We start from the raw sequence: 18,135 nt of genomic DNA, 5'->3' as shown, positions 1-18,135 counted from the left end.
ATTTGCATATCTGTCTCTTTTGCCATCCTTTGGAGCACCCTTTTAGAACACAAAGGACCAAATTTTAGGTCATGGTTTTTCTTATTTTGAAGTCAATCAGATTTGTATTTACAATACTGTTAACATATTTTAATATTCCACCACTTATATATAATATATAATACTATTTAAATAAAAAGGGAAAAGTTAAAGAAACTATAAAGAAATATAAATTTGATAGCTTATATATGCAAGGATCAGCTCTGCAAGCATATACAAGAAACTGGTAACAGAGACTATTGCTGGTATGATGGACTGGGTGGTTGGTGGATAGGAGCGGGGGAAAATTTACCTTTCAAAGTATTAAACCACACTCTGGGAGGCTGAGGCGGAAGGATTGTTTGAGCTCAGGAGTTCGAGACCAGCTTGAGCGAGAGCGAGACCCCGTCTCTACTAAAAATATAAAAATTAGCTGGGCATGGTGGCATGTGCCTGTAGTCCCAGCTACTCAGGAGGCTGAGGCAGGAGGATTGCTGGAGCCTAGGACTTTGAGGTTGCAGTGAGCTATGATGAGGACACTGCACTCTACCCCGGGCGACAGAGTAAGACTCTGTCTCAAAAAACAAAAAATAAAAAACCCCAAAGTGTTAAATCATGTTAATACAATACCTAATTATAAATACATATGCATTTTTTAAAAAAGAAGACTCATTTTTATTTCCTTTTCTGAACTGTTGTATTCATTTGCTATTGCTACATAACAAATTATCACAAATTTAGTGTGAAAACAATACATACATTTATTATCTCACAATTTCTGTGGGTCAGGAGTCCAGGCATAGCTTAGCCAGGTCCTCTGCTCAGGGTCTCCCAGGGCTACAATCAAGGTATCGATTGGGCTGCATTTTCATCTGGAGGCTCAAATGGGGAAGAATCTGCTTCTAAGCTCATTCAGATTGTTGGCAGAATTCATTTCCTTGTGGCTGTGTGGCTGAGGACCCTGGATTTTTGTTATTGTTGGCTGGAGGCCTCTGTAGATCCTAGAGACCATAAAGAGTTCCTTGCCATGTGGGCTGCTTCAACGTGCTGGTTACTTCATTAAGCCAGCAAGGAGAATCTCTTGATGCATTCTGCTACGATGGAGTCTTATACAACACAACATAATTTGGAAGTGACAGCCTATCACCTTTGCCATATTCTATTAGTTAGAAATGAGTCACAGGTTCTGCCCACACTCAAGGGGAGGGGATTACACAAAGGTGTGGATACCAGGAGGTAGGGATTATTGGAGCTCACCTTAGGATTTATCAGCCACAACTGTCTATTGTTTTGGGAGAGGTTGCCCATTTTTTCCTTATTTTTTTCCTTATCCATTTATAAGAGCTCTATAAATTAAATACATTCACCCTTTGCCATATGAGGTGCCAATTCAATAATTTTTTTTTTGAGACAGGATTTCGCTCTGTTGCCTGGGCTAGAATGCAGTGGCATCATCATAGCTCACTGCAACCTCCAACTCCTGAACTCAAGCAATCCTCCTACTTCAGCGTTCCGAGTATCTGGGACTACAGGCATGTGCTACCATGCCCAGCTAATTTTTCTATTTTTTGTAGAGACAGGGTCTTGCTTTTGCTCAGGCTGGTCTTGAACTCCTGGCCTCAAGTGACTGTCCTGCTTTGGTATCCCACAGTGCTAGGATTACAGGCGTGAGCCACTGCACCCAGCCTTCAGTAAATTGTTGATGAATAAATAAATGACTTCATCAATCGCTTACCAGTTCTTCTACATACATAGCAGCAACAACAGTGATTTCATCAGGCCTTTCTAGAGTCTGTTTTCTAGAAAGCTGAGCTGTGTCACAGCACAGAATTTAACTGAGGTTCAAGAGTGGGTAAGAATATTGATTTGGACTTGATTCGAAATTGCTCTTACTTTGATTTATGCCAAGATGAATCAAAGAAGCAGTTCAAAGGATCAACTCACAATGAGGCTCCAGGTAGGGAGACAAGGCAGGTATTCCTCCTGTGTCTCCCTGCTCCTGAAGTCCTATGGTTTTGGCAGCCAATGTAAAACGAGATGTTTATCAGGTTGGAGGATTGTGGAACAGGGAAAGTTTGCAGTTCCGTGTGTCTCTAGCGACCTCAACACCCCCGAACATCTTCTGTCACCAGGTGAGCTATACATTCAGCTCCCTAGTAAGGTACATCACCAGTGCCCACTGTCTAGGTGCTGGGCTTTGTGGTGTTTGTTGTGCCAGACCTGGGCCTGCCCTCCTTATATGTGCCTGGATACAGAGCCAAGGAGTTGTCCAATTACTTCACATAGGCTTCTCCTTTTTTACTAGGAAAACCACTCGGAATTACATTTAAGACTCAGCTCCTAGGCTATCTCCTAGAGGAACATCAGAATTTCCAGGCCACAGGAGTTGTACCATCATCTTTGTGTGAACCTCTGTGTTAACATTCTCTACAGGGTATTGCAATCGATCTATTGTATGTAGACTTCTGTCTCTTTCACTAGACAGCAAGATCCTCAAGGATACAGGCCGAGTCTGGTTTCCCTGTGGACCTGTAGGTCCAGCCATCCATGGGTGATCTCCATATTGGTGTCCCACAGCACATCACCATGTCCAAAGCTCAACTCATCAGAAGCACCCCCTGTGAGTGTCCATATGGCACCCAAGACTTTGCAATTGCATCCACTACAGTACATTAGATTGTGGTTTCCTATTTATGAGTGTGTCTCTTCCACTAGATAGTGAGCAACTGAGGACAGAAACCATGTGAATTTTATTTATCTTTGTGTCCCCAGAGTCCAGCACAGTGCCTGTCACAGAGGAGTTACTCACTAAATGTTCATTGTACTGAACCAGGTATTTGTATCTTCAGGGCCAGTTGCCACGGGGGTAACTAAGAAATGCTCAGGACATGTTTGTTACATTATATTCTAGGAAAGACACTTCTCTCAAAGCCTTCTGCTCACCCTCCTTCTCTGGCAGGCTTAGATTAACACTGAGAGCCAATAGTTTGTCACATAGCAACAATAGTAAAGAATGAGCTACTGCCGAATAGAGCAGACGCTTGCCTGCCGCAGAGAGCAGAGCAGAGCTATTTTGAGATCCTTTAGGTAGAGTCACAGTCTGATAGGTCCACACATAGTGGCTATAGTTACCACACACAACATCAGCTTAGGGGGTACAAAACAAAACAAAAAAATCCTATTTGCATATCTGTCTCTTTTGCCATCCTTTGGAGCACCCTTTTAGAACACAAAGGACCAAATTTTAGGTCATGGTTTTTCTTATTTTGAAGTCAATCAGATTTGTATTTACAATACTGTTAACATATTTTAATATTCCACCACTTACTGTACAAATGAGCTAATTTACAGCTAAGATGACCACATATCCAAACAAAAAGTAGGACACAGGTGTCAGCCCAAACTTCTCAGCATAGTACACATGGCCCTTTGTGGTCTGGCTAGGCCCATCTTTCCAGTATCCTCTCCCGCCTGGGCATCCTCGTTAGCGTATGCTCCAGCCTTGGTGAGCAGCATTCAGGCGCCAATGTGGCAGGTGCTTCTGCTCAGGTATTATCTACCCCTGTTTGCCTTGGGGAACCTCACTCTAGCCAGCAACTATCTCTATGAGTTTCTCTCTAAATAGATTGTGTGCCAAGAAGACAGGGACAGTGTCTTCTCCATCTTTGAATTCATAGTATCCAGTATAGTGCTGGGCACAGAGGAGATGCTTAATAAAGGTTGGTTTAGGATATAAAGAGTGCGAGTTCCTTGGTTACCTGAGGTTCTGCTGGCCCACTTCAGTCCTGATGGTGGGACATCATGCCTAATGAAATGGAGAGGTACAAGCTCTGTGGCTGTTTTTGCGGGTTTGGCACTTTGTGTTCTAATTTTATGGAAAAAATAGTGTGTGTGTGTGTGTGTGTGTGTGTGAGTGTTTATGTACAGAACTTCCCTCTTCCCTTTTTTCATTCATTCAATAAACACTTATTGGCTATGAATTCTGTGAAATTCCTGTATCAGGTGCCAGTCTTGAGGAAGCTGAAGACCTGCCTCTTGCCCGAAGGAAGTAGTAAGTAGAAAGAGGCTTGGATATGATATCGGAAGACCTGAGTTCAAGCCTCAGTTTGAGGTTTCATGAAGGACATTTCACTTGCTTTAGAGCTCCAGTTTCCCACATCATTAACAAGTACAAACACTTCTTCTTCTGGTGTAATTATAAAGAATCCAGGTCAAGACACCTGAGATTCCGGAACAGAGAGAGGTTGACTGGCACCCTGATGGACAGGTAAGGTAGATCATGTCCTTTTCAGGGCCAGGAAGTCCTTGTGGCTGAGTAGAATAGATGAGGTTAGGACACAGGGATCCACCAAGCCAGACAAGATTCATAAATTAATGGCATACATTCATTGGTTCAAGAAGTTTGAGTTGAGTCCCTAGTATGCATCAGGTCTTGAATTAGGAGTTAGGAGAGACAGATGGACAACAGGAAAGGCCAAAAAGGACCCAGGCAGTGCGGGTGATTCAGAGGTACAGGGTGTTTGCCAGGGGAGGGCATAGGAGAAGTCTATAACCAGGACTCAGGAGGATACAGAGGGCTTTACAGAAAAAGAACTGTGTTCGCTGAGACTAGAAGAGTGACTAGGAATTAGGTGGGAAAGGGATGGGGGTGGCAAGTGTTTCAGATGGAAGGAATGTATGTGTGAATGTCCCAAGGACAGAGAAAGCACGACACAAGCAGAATAGAAATAATCCCACTTGGCTGCAAGGAGGGGAGTTGAGAGAAATAAGGTAGGTAGGCAGGAGCCATTTCCTGCATTTGAAACTTTATCCTAATAGCAAAGAGGAACCATTGAAGGTTTTTTTTAATTAAAAAAATTTTCTTTGGTTCTGATTTGAAACATCACAAAAATTTATAATGTACAATGAAAGCTCTCCCAAACACTTCTCTCACCCCGACACTCTTAACAGTTTGGTACATATTCCCTCAGCTTCTAACCCATTATTATTAATAATTATATCTATAAAAATAGAGCTATTCTATACCTGCTATTCTACAATTTAATTTTTTTATTTTACACTTTTTTTTTTTTGAGATGGGGTCTCTCTATGTTGCCCAGGCTGGTCTTGAACTCCTGGGCTCAAGTGATCCTCCTGCCTCAGCCTCTCAAGTAGCTGGGACTACAGGCTCGAGCCACTGCACACGGCTCTTCTACCATTTCCTTTTTGTCCTTAGCAATATATGGATATCTTTCTATGGTAGTATATATCTATCTATTCATTTTTAAATGACTGCATAATATCCCATCATTATAAGGCTGCTCCATAGTCTTTTTTTTTTTTTATTGTGGTAAAATGGATGTAACATGAAATTTACCATTTTAACCATTTAAAATGTTTAAATTTTGGTAAAATATACATAACAAAATTTACTATCTTAACCATTTTTTTTTTTTTTTTTTTGAGGCAAGGTCTCTCTCTGATGCCCAGGCTAGATGATGCAGTGGCATCATCACAGTTCACTGCTACCCCCAAAGTCCTGGGCTGGAGCAATCCTCCTGCCTCAGCCTCCCAAGTAGCTGGGACTACAGGCATGTGCCACCATGCCCGGCTGATTTTTCTAGTTTTTGTAGAGAGGGGGTCTTGCTCTTGCTCAGGCTGGTCTCAAACATGGACTCCTGGCTACAAGTGATACTCCTGCCTTGGCCTCCATAAGTGCCAGGACTACAGGCATGAACCACTGCGCCTGGCCCATCTTAACTATTTGTAAGTGCACAGTTCAGTGGCATTAACTACATTCACACTGTTGTGCAATCATCACCACCATCCACCTCCAGAACTTTCTCATCGGCCCAAACTGAAACTCTGGACCCTAATATTAAGCACTAACTTCCCATTCCCCTTCTCCCCAGCCCCTCGCAACCATCATTCTACTTTGTGTCTCTATAAATTTGACTCTTCTACATATCTCATATAAATGGAATCATATCCATAGCTTTTTGTTTCGTTTTGTTTCGTGGGGAGAGGAAGGACTATTACAGTGCTGCAGGGAACATTGTCATAAACATTTCTGTGCACTTATAGAGTGTATCCTAGAGATTTTGGGATTTTCAAAGTCTATAAATATTTGATATGGCCGGGTACGGTGGCCATATCAATCCACTCTTCCCTTGATGACAAGTGCTTTGGGAAAAACATGGTTGAGGCTGCATTTATGCAAGCCCTTTTTAACTTAATTTTTATGAATAGGTAGGTAGTACTTCCACATAGTTCAAAATCCACTTGATTTGGAAGATAGTTTAGGGAGTAGAATCCACAGGACTTGATGATTTGGTATGAAGGAGGAAGAACAGGGAGGATTATGTGGATCCATCAGTGCTCCTGGGTTTCCAACTGGACAAGTAGAGGGACAGTGGAATTATTCATAGGAATAAGGAACACAAAACAGATATAGATCCTGGGGAAAAGGGATAGAGATGAATGAAGGCTGCTGCCTGGGCAGCATCTTGACCAGATGCAACTGATACATTCACACTGGGGTAATGTCTTTCTCCTCCAATTCTTCATTTTTTTATATTTTTATTTTATTTTATTATTTTTTTCAGATTCCCAGTGCTTTGGGGAATCTCCTCCTATTCTTGTGCCCACAATCTATGGCTCTCCTCTCTGGCAACCAGGGCACCTGGGAAGCTGGATTAGTCAACAGAAGGTTGTGAAGTGAACAGAAAATGTCTTAAAGGGAGCTGAATGATCCTGTAAGACATTTCCTTCAGACTGTGGAGCAGCCAATGTGGTAGCCTTTGAGCAACTACCAGGTACCAGGCACTACTAAACACCTTACATGCATTAATCCCATTTTTCATTCTCCTAATAACTCTGAGTTCCATATGCTCCTTTCCATTTTAGAACAAATGGGTTAAATCAGCTAAGGTGTATTGAGTGCTTACTATGTGCCAGGCGCCATGATAAACATTATTCATAAATTATTATGCTTAATCTATATAAAGTATGTCTAATCATAAAACTCATTTTACAGATGATGAGCCTGCCCAAGAGCCAGAATTTAAACCTAGTCCTGTCTGACTTCCACACCTTGCTCTTCTCTGCCAGTCTCCTATGTCCCCAGCTTTCCATGAATGCATTCTTAATCTGCACATAGCACCCCACAATTGAGTGAATTAGTTTAGATCTGATGCAGGCTGATAGTTCAATTTTGCTTTTTTGAAACCATCTGAAGTCTCATCTTGATTGCATTTGTATGATCCTCATTTCCCCAGCCACTTACAACATGGCTGACTTCGGGTCGGGGACCTGGGTGAAGGCCAGAGGAGCAAATCTTAGGAAGATGCACCAAGTGTTAGAGTTTTCCATTTACAGCAGAGCCTTCCCTCCTGGGCAGGTCCATGGTCTCTGCTTCCTCTTTGTAGAATTTTCTCATGGCGTGTTCCTCAGATTTCCTTTGATCTACTTTTTATATCTAGTCTCACAGTATTTTTGGCCAAGTGGGCATGGTATGTTTGAATCCTGCTTAGAGTCAAGCTGGATCCCCTGCAAAACTAGGCAAATCTTTTTCCTAAGGTCAGAAACTCTTAAAAAAAACAGACAAGCAACTTCCCACAAGGACATTACAGAGCAAGTTTCCAGGTGTCATCCACATTTCTTTCTTTTGTCCTTCCTACTCTGAATGTGGGAATAAACCATTAAAAATAACTAAATCATCCCTGAAAGTCAATCTTGATCTTACCCCCACATGTTGAATCCATTCTGTAACGACTTTAAGATAAAGAGGTTCTGTCCTTTTCAATTTGCCTGCTTTTCTTTTTCTTTCTTTCTTTTTTTTTGTTTTTGTTGTTTTTCTTTTTTCTTTTCATTTTGTGATTCTTTTTGGCTGCTTTTCTACTGCGGTTTGGGTGAAGTAGGCCTGAACATCACAGACAGAATTCATCCTTCTGGGAAATTAGAATTGCCTCATTAAGATCTTTACTCTTAGGTTCTTAAGTTACTTATTCTCTCCATCATTCATTTAGAAAACAAACAATAACAAAAACCAAAGTAAACCCACGATGTGCAAACACCAACTAAAGAGCATGAGCTATGAAATAAGAGAAAAAGCTTTTAACCATCTTGGCAGATACTGGTTTGGGGGCCACTTAGAACCTTGCCTCCCCCTCCAGTACCAATTTACCCAAGGCCAAACACAGGGGACTCCTGTGATATGTAGCAACATGAAAGCATATCTCAACCCTCCACTGCAAAACTATGTAGTCACACACTCCGGACTTTATATCCCAGCATTTCCCCCTATCGTTACACTTTTGCTTTTTTTAATCTTACATTACCTTTAGCACATTACATTTTTGCTTTTTTTTCATAATTACATTATCTTTAAAGCACTACTAAAGTAGTCCTTTATTAAGCTAATCTACTAGGAATGGGTAAAAAAAAAAAATACCCTAAAATGTCTTCAGGTCCCAGGCTTCTTCAGAAAAATATTTCCAGGCTCCTTTGGTGAGTGTGCTACCTGGTAGGGGCATGCGGACACGTGGTGGGCAAGAAATGAATTTGGTTCTGGTCCTAAAACATCCTCTTATTGCTGTGATTTTTGTTTTCTGATAAGCTCGTCAAAAAAACTGGAATAATCAGAGAAAATGGAAACAATTCGTAATTAACATGATTTTGGGATGTGAACCGCTCCCTCAGGCACAAGGCGATGGAGAAGAGTGAGGGTGCACTGGGTTTTTGGGCAGGAACAGCGGGCGGTGGGGACACCCCTCTGCCTGGCGGATTCAACAGGGGTTTGGAGGACCGGCCGCCCGAGGCCCGGGAGAGCAGGGCGGTCCCCACTGGCGCTCTCATTCGGCCACCTGCGCGGTGACTGGGCGCCTTGCTCCGCGCAGCTCCTGGGTTCCGTAACCTCGGTTCCCACCAGTCTCCTACGCAGAGACCCAGCCCAGGTACCTTCCCCCGTAAGTGTCCACCGACTGAAAATAAACTCAGAATCCACTCCCGACCCCCCCCCTTAAAATCCTCCCCTTTAAAGGGAGCCACCGGGTGTCGCCAGGGGAGTTTGCGGAAGCTCCAACCGCGTTGGGGCCTTGGGCGGGTCCCGTGATTGGAACTGGCCCCGCCCCAGCCCTTCTTCCCCCATTGTGTGAGCGGCTCCGGCCTAGGCCCCGCCCCTTCACCGCCTCCCTCCGGAGGCCCAGCCCCTCCCCTTTTTTCACCCCCCCTTGGCTCATTTCCGGCCGCCGCTGCTACCGCTAGCCTGTAAGGAGGATTCGGCAGAGGGAAGAAACAACAGCCGCCATCTTGTTTGTGTGCTAGGCTGGGGGGGAGAGAGGGCGAGAGGGAGCGGGTGAGAGTAGGCAAGCGGGACGCCAGGCTGAGTGCGAACTGCGGGAGCGAGAGAGTGCGGAGGGGAGCCGGGTCGTAGAGAGGCGGCAGGGGCCGAGACAGTGGCTGGGGGCCCCGGGCGCACGGGCTGAGGCGACCCCCAGCCCCTCCCGCCCGCACACACCCCCACCGCGGCCCAGGAGCCAGGCCGGCGTCGACGCCTAGGGGGGACCATTACATAACCCCGCGCCCCGCGACGCTTTCGCCCGCCGCCGAGGGCGGCCCCGAGCGGAGCCCCGGGGGGCGGGCGCTCCCGGCACCTGGCCGCGGAGGGTGGGGGCCGTAGCGGCGGCCGTATTTATTTATTTTCCGCGGGAGAGGAGGCCGAAGGAGGAGAGCGCCGCGCGAGGAGAGGCCGCCTGCGCCGCCGCCGAAGCGGGGCCTCCTCAGTGGGCTCGGCGTCGGCGCGGGCGGGCAGCGTTGCTCGGCCCGGCCCCCTTGGCCCTTTCGGCCGGCCAGCTCCGCGCCCGGCGTCCTCGCCGCGCCTCCACCGGCCGCCGCGCGATGTGAGGCGGCGGCGTCAGCCTGGCTCTCGGCTCGGGTGAGCGCTCTGCGGCCATTAGGGGCCGGTGCAGCGGCGGCGCGGAGCGCGGCGGCAGGAGGAGGGCTCGGAGGGTGGGGGCGCAGGCCCGGGAGGGGGCACCGGGAGGAGGTGAGTGCCTCTCGTCGCCTCCTCCTCTCCCCCCTTTTCGCCCCCGCCTCCTTGTGGCGATGAGAAGGAGGAGGACAGCGCCGAGGAGGAAGAGGCTGATGGCGGCGGCGGAGCTCCGAGAGACCTCGGCTGGGCACGGGCCGGCCGTGGCGGGCCGGGGACTGCGCCTCTAGAGCCGCGAGTTCTCCAGAATTCGCCGCAGCGGACGCGCTCGGTGGATTTGTGTTCCTGTGCCCTCCTCCGGGCTTGGGCCCAGGCCCGGCCTCTCGCACTTGCCCCTACCTTTTTCTATCGAGTCCGCATCCTTCTCCAGCCACCGCGACCCGGAGAAGAGAAAAAGGAACTTCCCCCACCCGCTTTGGTGCCGGCGGAGCCCCCCCAAGCCCACCCCTGGGAGCGGGGCGGGGACCCCGGGCCGAAGAAGAGATTTCCTGAGGATTCTCGTTTTCCTCGCTTGTATCTCCGAAAGAATTAAAAATGGCCGAGAATGTGGTGGAACCGGGGCCGCCTTCAGCCAAGCGGCCTAAACTCTCGTCTCCGGCCCTCTCGGCGTCGGCCAGCGATGGCACAGGTTAGTTTCGGGAGCCCCTGCCTTCCACATTCCCCTAAATCTTTTCTACTCGATGCACCTTTATTCCATATTTTTTCCTTTCTCTCTCTTTCTAGTTCTCTGCCTCTTAATTAATTTTAAAGGTGTTTGAATGAGCTTGTCGAAGACGTCCAGTAGCCCAACCATTTTCTTTGCCTCCTAATACATTCGTTGCAACACTATGTCATATCTATGTGTGTTCTGGAATTAGAGCTCGTAACTGGGTGCTGTACAGAAATGGCCATTATTGTTGGTCCCATGCAGTTTAATTTGGGAAATGCCAGTGCATTTGTGTGTAAGGGTTTTTGTACAGTTTTAGTTTTAATTTTTTTGTTGTTGGTAAATAAGGAATTACGAATCCTTTCTCTTTATTGTACTTACTCTGTTTCCCCTAGTTTTCACTCTTTTTCAAGATTTTCTCTCCTTTGCACTAGATTTTCTGTTGAGGAATGGGGTGTAAAAAAAATACTGATTTTTATTTGTGTGTGAGATCCAGGATTTCGGGTTATATGTAAAGTTTAACCATTATTTTCTCTTACCTACCATTATTAGCTCTTTTTTTCCTTTTTTTTTTTTCTTATTTGCTTTAGGAATCAATATGGAGCGCAGTTCATTTCACATCTCCCAGTTCTTTGGTGCGAGACCAAAATGTCTGAAACTCTGAGTTTTCAGGTTGGGAGAGCAGAGGCATTTTCTTTGCAGTTTGTAGTCACTTTCTCATTTGCAGGGGAAGGAAAAAGGCGATTTTGTGAAGTTATGTACAAAGATTAAGGTTAGAAGTTGAAAGAGTCCCAGTCATGAACTGCAAACACGCGTTGATTGTACACAGAAGTTTAACATGTGCATTAGGTTTTGTATTTGTGTGTGTCCTTGCCTTTTTACACTTGTAAGCATTTGGTGATCAAGATTTCAGTTTAAAAACTCCATGAATTTTTTACTTAACTCAGTTCTTGAACTAGCCTCTTTGTCAGTAGAAATTCGGGGAGATTTCTTCCATCATCCCTTCTTCCTTTCTTAAACTTACTTTAATGGTGTTATCCTAATGGCTACTGACCGTCTCTTTGCTATCGTAGTTGTATGAGATGCTAGGATAATGAAGAGGAAGAATGGCTGGCCATCTGACAGTCTACAAGATGTTCCCCTTTACTATGGAGCATCTCTTTAACTCCCCGAGAACAGGCTCCTCAACGTCATCCCTCCATCTGCCAGTGAGAGTGCATAATGGAGTTAAATGTACCCTTTGAGTTTGTAGAGAACTTCTAGAGCATTTTTCTAAGTAGGCTTCATTTCAGAGGGTGAAAATGGGAGGATATAGCAAATGCTGTAAATTCTTTGTTTTTGTAAGAAAGATGTCATGAGTTTAAGTTAACCTGCAAAAATTAAGAGGTAGGAATCTTGCAGAGTCCTTCTACCTAAAGCTTGTAACATTGTTTATGCATGAACTTTGATTTGTACCTATTCCTTAAAGTTTCTGTAGTCTCCAGGGATTTTTTTTTTTTAGCTGTCTTTTTCTTCAGAATTCATACATTAGTGTATTTCTTTGTACTCACTAAAGTGTCATTCAGAAGGATTTTTTAGATCATCTTTAGACACATATTGCCCTATGGATTTTGGTGCTGTGTCTTTAGTTTTTGTGTAATGGATTTTACGTTTGAGTTAGCCAGTGACTTGGAATATTGTAGGAAAAACTTTTTTATATACTTTGACGAGTTCTGATTTGAGCAGGTTAGTCTTGGAGCTGTGTTGTCCAAACTTCTGTTCAGGTGTACTACTGCATTCTCCATATCTGATCTGTGTACTTTAACATGCAAACTGTGTACTTTAACATGTTTTGCTACTTGAAATATCTTTGAATAATTATGAGCCCTAAATGTACAAGTGGGCTTTTATAATTTAAAAAAAAATTCCACTTTGAGATTAATTCATTGACTCATAGCACTAAGAGTTTACTTAGTACTAGACAGTAGTCTTTGGAGTATTAGATATTTCTCTAAATTTTGTAATGAGGGTTCATCCCTCGCCCCCATCAACATTCTACTCCAGGAATTCTTTGGTGTACAATTTTTAATTGTAACCAGTCTGAGGTTTTGGGGGGAGAAGTGAGTATAAAGAAAATACTGCCCCTCTGTGAACTTACTTCAAGTTGGGCATCTTAATTTTTTTTGCGTTCAGCAGTGTGTAGTTAAGTTTGCATGCAGCTTTTAATGGAGGCACTTCACTTTTTAAAACTTTAAATTTCAAACTTACAACTTCTACATACTAACTTTTAGTTGTCACTGGATATTTTGTAAATGTGAAAGAAAGTTATTCCTTGGTACTTGATTATGATTTTTATCTAGAACTGGTGAAAATGAACCCAAAATTCTAGACTCCTGAAATTTTTTTTGGAAAAGTAATTTAGGCTTGCAAAATGTGTAGTGTAAGTATACCTACCAAGAGTGTTTTAGTGTGTCAGCTTTATAGGAAAGAAAACTGAAATCCAGTGGGTTGGTATGCTAAAATGTTACAAAACAAATTGGTATTTAAATCCCAATTTCTGAATTTCTAAGATTAGGCACTATGCAAAATATAAATGACTTAATTGTTTAATACTCAGATATTATTCTAAAAAATTCCCAGTTTGATTCAGATAGCTGGAATTAAGCTCAAGTTTTATGTATTGGGATAGAGAGGAAAAGACTTATTTTTAACCTTTGCACCTTTATGTTTCTGTTTCAAAATTTGCATTTGATCCATTGAAAATTTTATTTAGTTTGGTGTGGTTAGGGCAAAGCAAATCATTTGATAATTGACTTTTTGTCCTGTATCTCCTCCCACCAAAAAAGATCATAAAACCCATTTGTAAAATTGTTTTGGCAAAATTATTGACCAGAAGAAAAGTTAATACTAGGTAAGTCCAGGAAATACTTCTTGAGCCTTTTTCTGATAATCTGAGTGATGGAAATGATGAGGCTAATCTGTTGCCTTCATTATTTGGTGAACATGTTCTGTCACTGCTTTGTAAACACTTAATGCTATATGGATGTAAAGAGTATACTCTGGAAAGAGGGGTAACAGTTTTAGGATCTGGCTTAATTAAGTAGGATAAAAATCTTTTTGGTCTTGGTACAGTGGCCTTGGGTTTTGTGCTGGTTTTTTTGTTTGTTGGTTTTTGTTTTTGTTGTTGTTTGTTTTTTTTGTTTCAAAGGCACAGGGCAGATAGTGTATGAAGTATATCTACATTTTGACCACTAGATTAATGTACACGGTAGAGAGAAGTGGTAAGGATTTTTAAAATGTCAGTTTTACTTTCTTAAAATACCAGTGTATATTAGTGATTTATCATCCTAATCAGAACATTTCAGTTGAAGACCAGCTCTTTTTCAGCTCTTAAACCTATGATACTATGTTTTCTTTTTTAGTCATGAACCTTTACATTAGAGTTCTGCTTTTGCAGTCTTTGAGATATAGCTTCTTGATCTAGTGGAGTATTGCTGACCTGAGCGTTAAATTGCAAAACATTTACTAAAGTGCCTAAACTTCTCTGGCAATTATTTATTCTCAAGGCCTTGTGAGTTCATTTCTAGAACTTTAAGAAAGTTGTCGGTGGTTGATAGTGAGAGATAAAATGATTTTTGTTAAGTTGTAAATCTTGTGTTACAATATAGGTGCCCCGTTCCAACAGAGAAGTTCATGTTCTGTTGCAGAGGTAGGAGATGTATTGGCATGTCTAGTGAATGGATGATAGGGAGGGAGGAAAGGGTTTTTGACTTGGTTGCCTTTGGCATTATTTTTTGTTTTACTTTGCTTTTCCGTCCCTTCCTTAGTCTATTCCATATAAAGGAAAAAATCGAAACAGTTGAAAATTAGTGCAAAGTGTTATTTGTAGGGCCATTAAGTGGTAAATAGGAAAGGAAAAGAGAGTAGGAAGAATGTTGCAGATAGAAGTGGGAGTGTAAAATACTTCTTCCTGATATATTTACCAAAACAACGTAAGAGTAATTTTGGCAATTCATACACCCAACAATTAATGGAAAAATAAAACATGCTGCTTTTGTGGGTTTGTCCAGATTTTAGAGTTTTCTGCTTCGAGGATTTCTAAAGTTGACTTTTGAGTGTGGCAAACATTAGTGAAATTAATGGACAAGTGAAACATATTATATCAAATGTTAAAATTTTAAAACATTGAACTTTGTCGATGTTTTTTTTTTTCACATAATAGGTGGTAGCTCCCTTCTGAAATTTTAATGAGAAATTTTTTATTGCTCAGTTTTCAAAAGTTTAAGAGAATAAATATTGAGGTGTTAAGCCTCTTCTGAGCAATTTGGATATAATTTGTTTTTAGAGTAGATTCTTTTTTATAAATGCCGAAAAGGGCAATTAAGAGTAATTTTGTTGAGAAAGCAATAGTAAAATGAAAACTACTGGAAAAAAAGGTGAGTGGCTTTGGAGACTACTAGAATTCAGATCCCAGACCTGGATTTATTAACTGTGAACCTTGGGCCAATCGCTTAACCTGTCTCGATCTCCTGGCCCACCTTATAGGGCTGTGTATAGGAATAAATGAGAATTTTCTTTATCATATGTTTGGGACAGTGCTTGCTGCTGCATTGTATGTGCTTATTAAGTGTTAATTGTTTTAAGCTTTACTGCTAAGCATACTAAAAGGAAGGCAGTGGTAGGTTTTTGTTTTGTTTTTTTTGATGGATGTATAGTAATGCACCCCCTCTCACCCCCATATCCTCAGGGGACACATTCCAAGACCCCAGTGGATGCCTGAAACCTCGGATAGTACTGAACCTGATGTCAGAACACATTTCTGTCCGTGTCTTTCACCCACAAATTTAATGTCTTGCCATCTTAACTAAGCACTTACCAGGAACTGTGGCTGTAACTTTTGCAACTTGAGGTGTGACAGCAAAACTAGTACAAATTTCTTTTTCCTTCACAATTCAGCAGATAGAAGATTCAATATTTGCAGCCTGAGTATACAATTTTTTTCTTACTAAGTCAAGAACTTTCACCATTTCATTTAAAGGAAGCACTCACTTTACAACTTCTCTTTGGCATATCCAAATTGCCAACATTACTACTCTTTGCACTTAGGGGCCAGTATTAAGTAAAATAAGGGTTACTTGCACTCAAGCACTGTGTTACCCTGCACACAGTTGAGCTGATAACTGAGACAACTACTCACTGACAAAGGGGCTGATAGCATATACAGCATGAATATGCTGGACCATGAGAAGATGCAGATCCTAGCCAGGACAGTGGGACTGTAAGAGATTTCATCATGCTACTCAGAATGGTGGGCAATTTAAAAATTGTTTATGGAATTTCCCATTTAACATTTTCAGACCACTGGTAGCTGAAATAGCAGAAAGCAAAACAGAGGATAAGGGGGACTACTGTATAGATAGAGTGGATAAACAGCCAAGTGCATGAATTTCATAGAGTAGTCTTAGAGTAGGCCTTATGATGCAGTTAGCTTATATGTTGTCCACCCAGAGATTGTTTTTAGAAGTATTAGAATATGGTAACAGAGATTAAGAAGGTACCGTAAAGTTGGCTCTCTATATTCGTAGGTTCTGCGTTCACAGGTACAACCAACCACAGATCAAAAATGTGTGGAAAAATCAAGGATTATTGCCATCTGTACTGAACATGTATAGGCTTTTTTTTCCTTGTCATTCCCTAAACAATACAGTATAACAACTGTTCACATAGCATTTACATTGTATTAGGTATTGTAAGTAATCTAGAGATGATTTAAGGAATACTGGAGGATGTGTGCAGGTTATATGCAAACACTATGCCATTTTATATCAGAGACTTTTTTTTTTTTTTTTTAGACAAGAGTCTCATTTTGTTGCCTGGGCTAGAGTGCTGTGGCGCTAGCCTAGCTCACAGCAACCTCAAACTCGTGGGCTCAAGCGATCCTCTTTGCCTCAGCCGCTGGGACTACAGGCATGTGCCACCATGCCCAGCTAATTTTTTATTTTTTTTTTCTATTTTTAGTTGTCTGGCTAATTTCTTTCTATTTTTAGTAGAGATGGGGGTCTCACTTTTGCTCAGGCTGGTCTCGAACTCCTGAGCTCAAGCAATCCTCCTGTCTTGGCCTCCCAGAGTGCTAGGATTACAGGTGCGAGCCATCACCCATGGCCTGTATCAGGGACTTTTGAGCATCCTTGGATTTTGGTATCCATGGGTGGTGGTCCTGGAACCAGTCCCCAACTGTGTAACTGTAATTGCACAGAAGATGGAAAGAAGTGGAAAGATTTGAGGGAAGATGGGTGGTGGACAGAAGCTGGTGATTGATTAGATGTTAGATAGTGAGATGGAGGAATCAAGGATAATTCTCAAGTTTGGGTAGATGGGTGGGTGACGATTTGCTAAGTTGGAGAACATAGAGAAGTATTTGTGGAGGGGGGTGGGGTGGATATGACAGGGGGATGGTGCTGAATTACATTTTAGACATTTTGAAGTTGTATAGTTCTCCTGAATTCGAGTAGTCACTGCTTTCATTTGGTGTACCTGTATCTCATTTCAGCCAACAGACATTGAATATCTAGCAAGTCTTGGACATTCGGATTGTAAGGATGAATTAGGGTGGTTTTTGCTCTCAGTACCTTAAGGGATCTGGTGGGGTTGGTATATATGTACCCACAATTTTTCCATAAGTTATGCTCCGATAAATTGAAAAAATATTTGGGGTAAAGGCAGACATTAAGGAATATTTCTGACAGTGGATTTAGAGTGTTAGTGGGAAACTTCATACAGAAAATGTATATTTGAACAGGGTTGGTGGAGCTGAAAGTAATTTAACTTAGAAATAGGGAAAGTTGGGAAAGTTAGTTATTTCAGGTGAAACAAGTACAAGTGGTTCTGATGTGGCTGGAACATAGGCTGTATAGTGGGGTGTTTTTGTGGGAGACAGATGGAAAAAGATGTTGGGGTCCTATTGTGGAAAGACAAATAAATATGCTAAGAAATTTGCCATTTATCTTACCATCAGAATAAAAATTTTATAAGCAAGAGAGTGACGTGATTGGGGGAAGACTAATTCTGGTGACACTGTACAGGATCGGCAGAAGAGAAAAAACCTAATTTCAGGAAGACAAGGAGTATGTTATTTACCTCCTCTGAGATGAATTCATCATTTGCCTTGGGAATTTTTAGTAAATTGTAATTACCAGAATGAATTAAGATCCATGTTTTGTTTACCAGTTGTCATAAATGTAGAAAATACAACAGATACCAACTCTGAAACCGTTCACGGATATGCAATTTTTAGGAGACTTTTTTTTTTTTTTTTTTTTTAAAGATAGATGATGTGGTAGCTTCTCCATGGATCCCCTATAGGCATTCCGTTGTAGAAAACCCCAAAGTTAGGCCGGGCGCGGTGGCTCACGCCTGTAATCCTAGCTCTCTGGGAGGCTGAGGCGGGCGGATTGTTTGAGCTCAGGAGTTCGAAACCAGCCTGAGCAAGAGCGAGACCCCGTCTCTACTAAAAATAGAAAGAAAT

The 18,135-nt window shown here is 42.6% G+C and overlaps 1 protein-coding gene across 1 annotated transcript in view; it reads left to right on the top strand.

The window, feature by feature from the left end:
* The first annotated feature begins 9,305 nt into the window (after window positions 1-9,305).
* Window positions 9,306-18,135, top strand: part of EP300 (E1A binding protein p300) — an 86,940-nt gene continuing 78,110 nt past the window's right edge. Inside the window, exon 1 of the mRNA XM_012638161.1 lies at window positions 9,306-10,613. Within this exon, the coding sequence (XP_012493615.1) occupies window positions 10,520-10,613 (94 nt within the window). The 5' untranslated portion in view covers window positions 9,306-10,519. The remainder of the gene's footprint in view (window positions 10,614-18,135) is intronic.

This window comes from Propithecus coquereli, unplaced genomic scaffold, assembly GCF_000956105.1.
Source record: "Propithecus coquereli isolate 6110/MARCELLA unplaced genomic scaffold, Pcoq_1.0 Scaffold126, whole genome shotgun sequence".
NCBI classification, from domain to species: Eukaryota; Metazoa; Chordata; class Mammalia; order Primates; family Indriidae; genus Propithecus; species Propithecus coquereli.
This window is presented reverse-complemented; position numbering and strand designations above follow the sequence as displayed.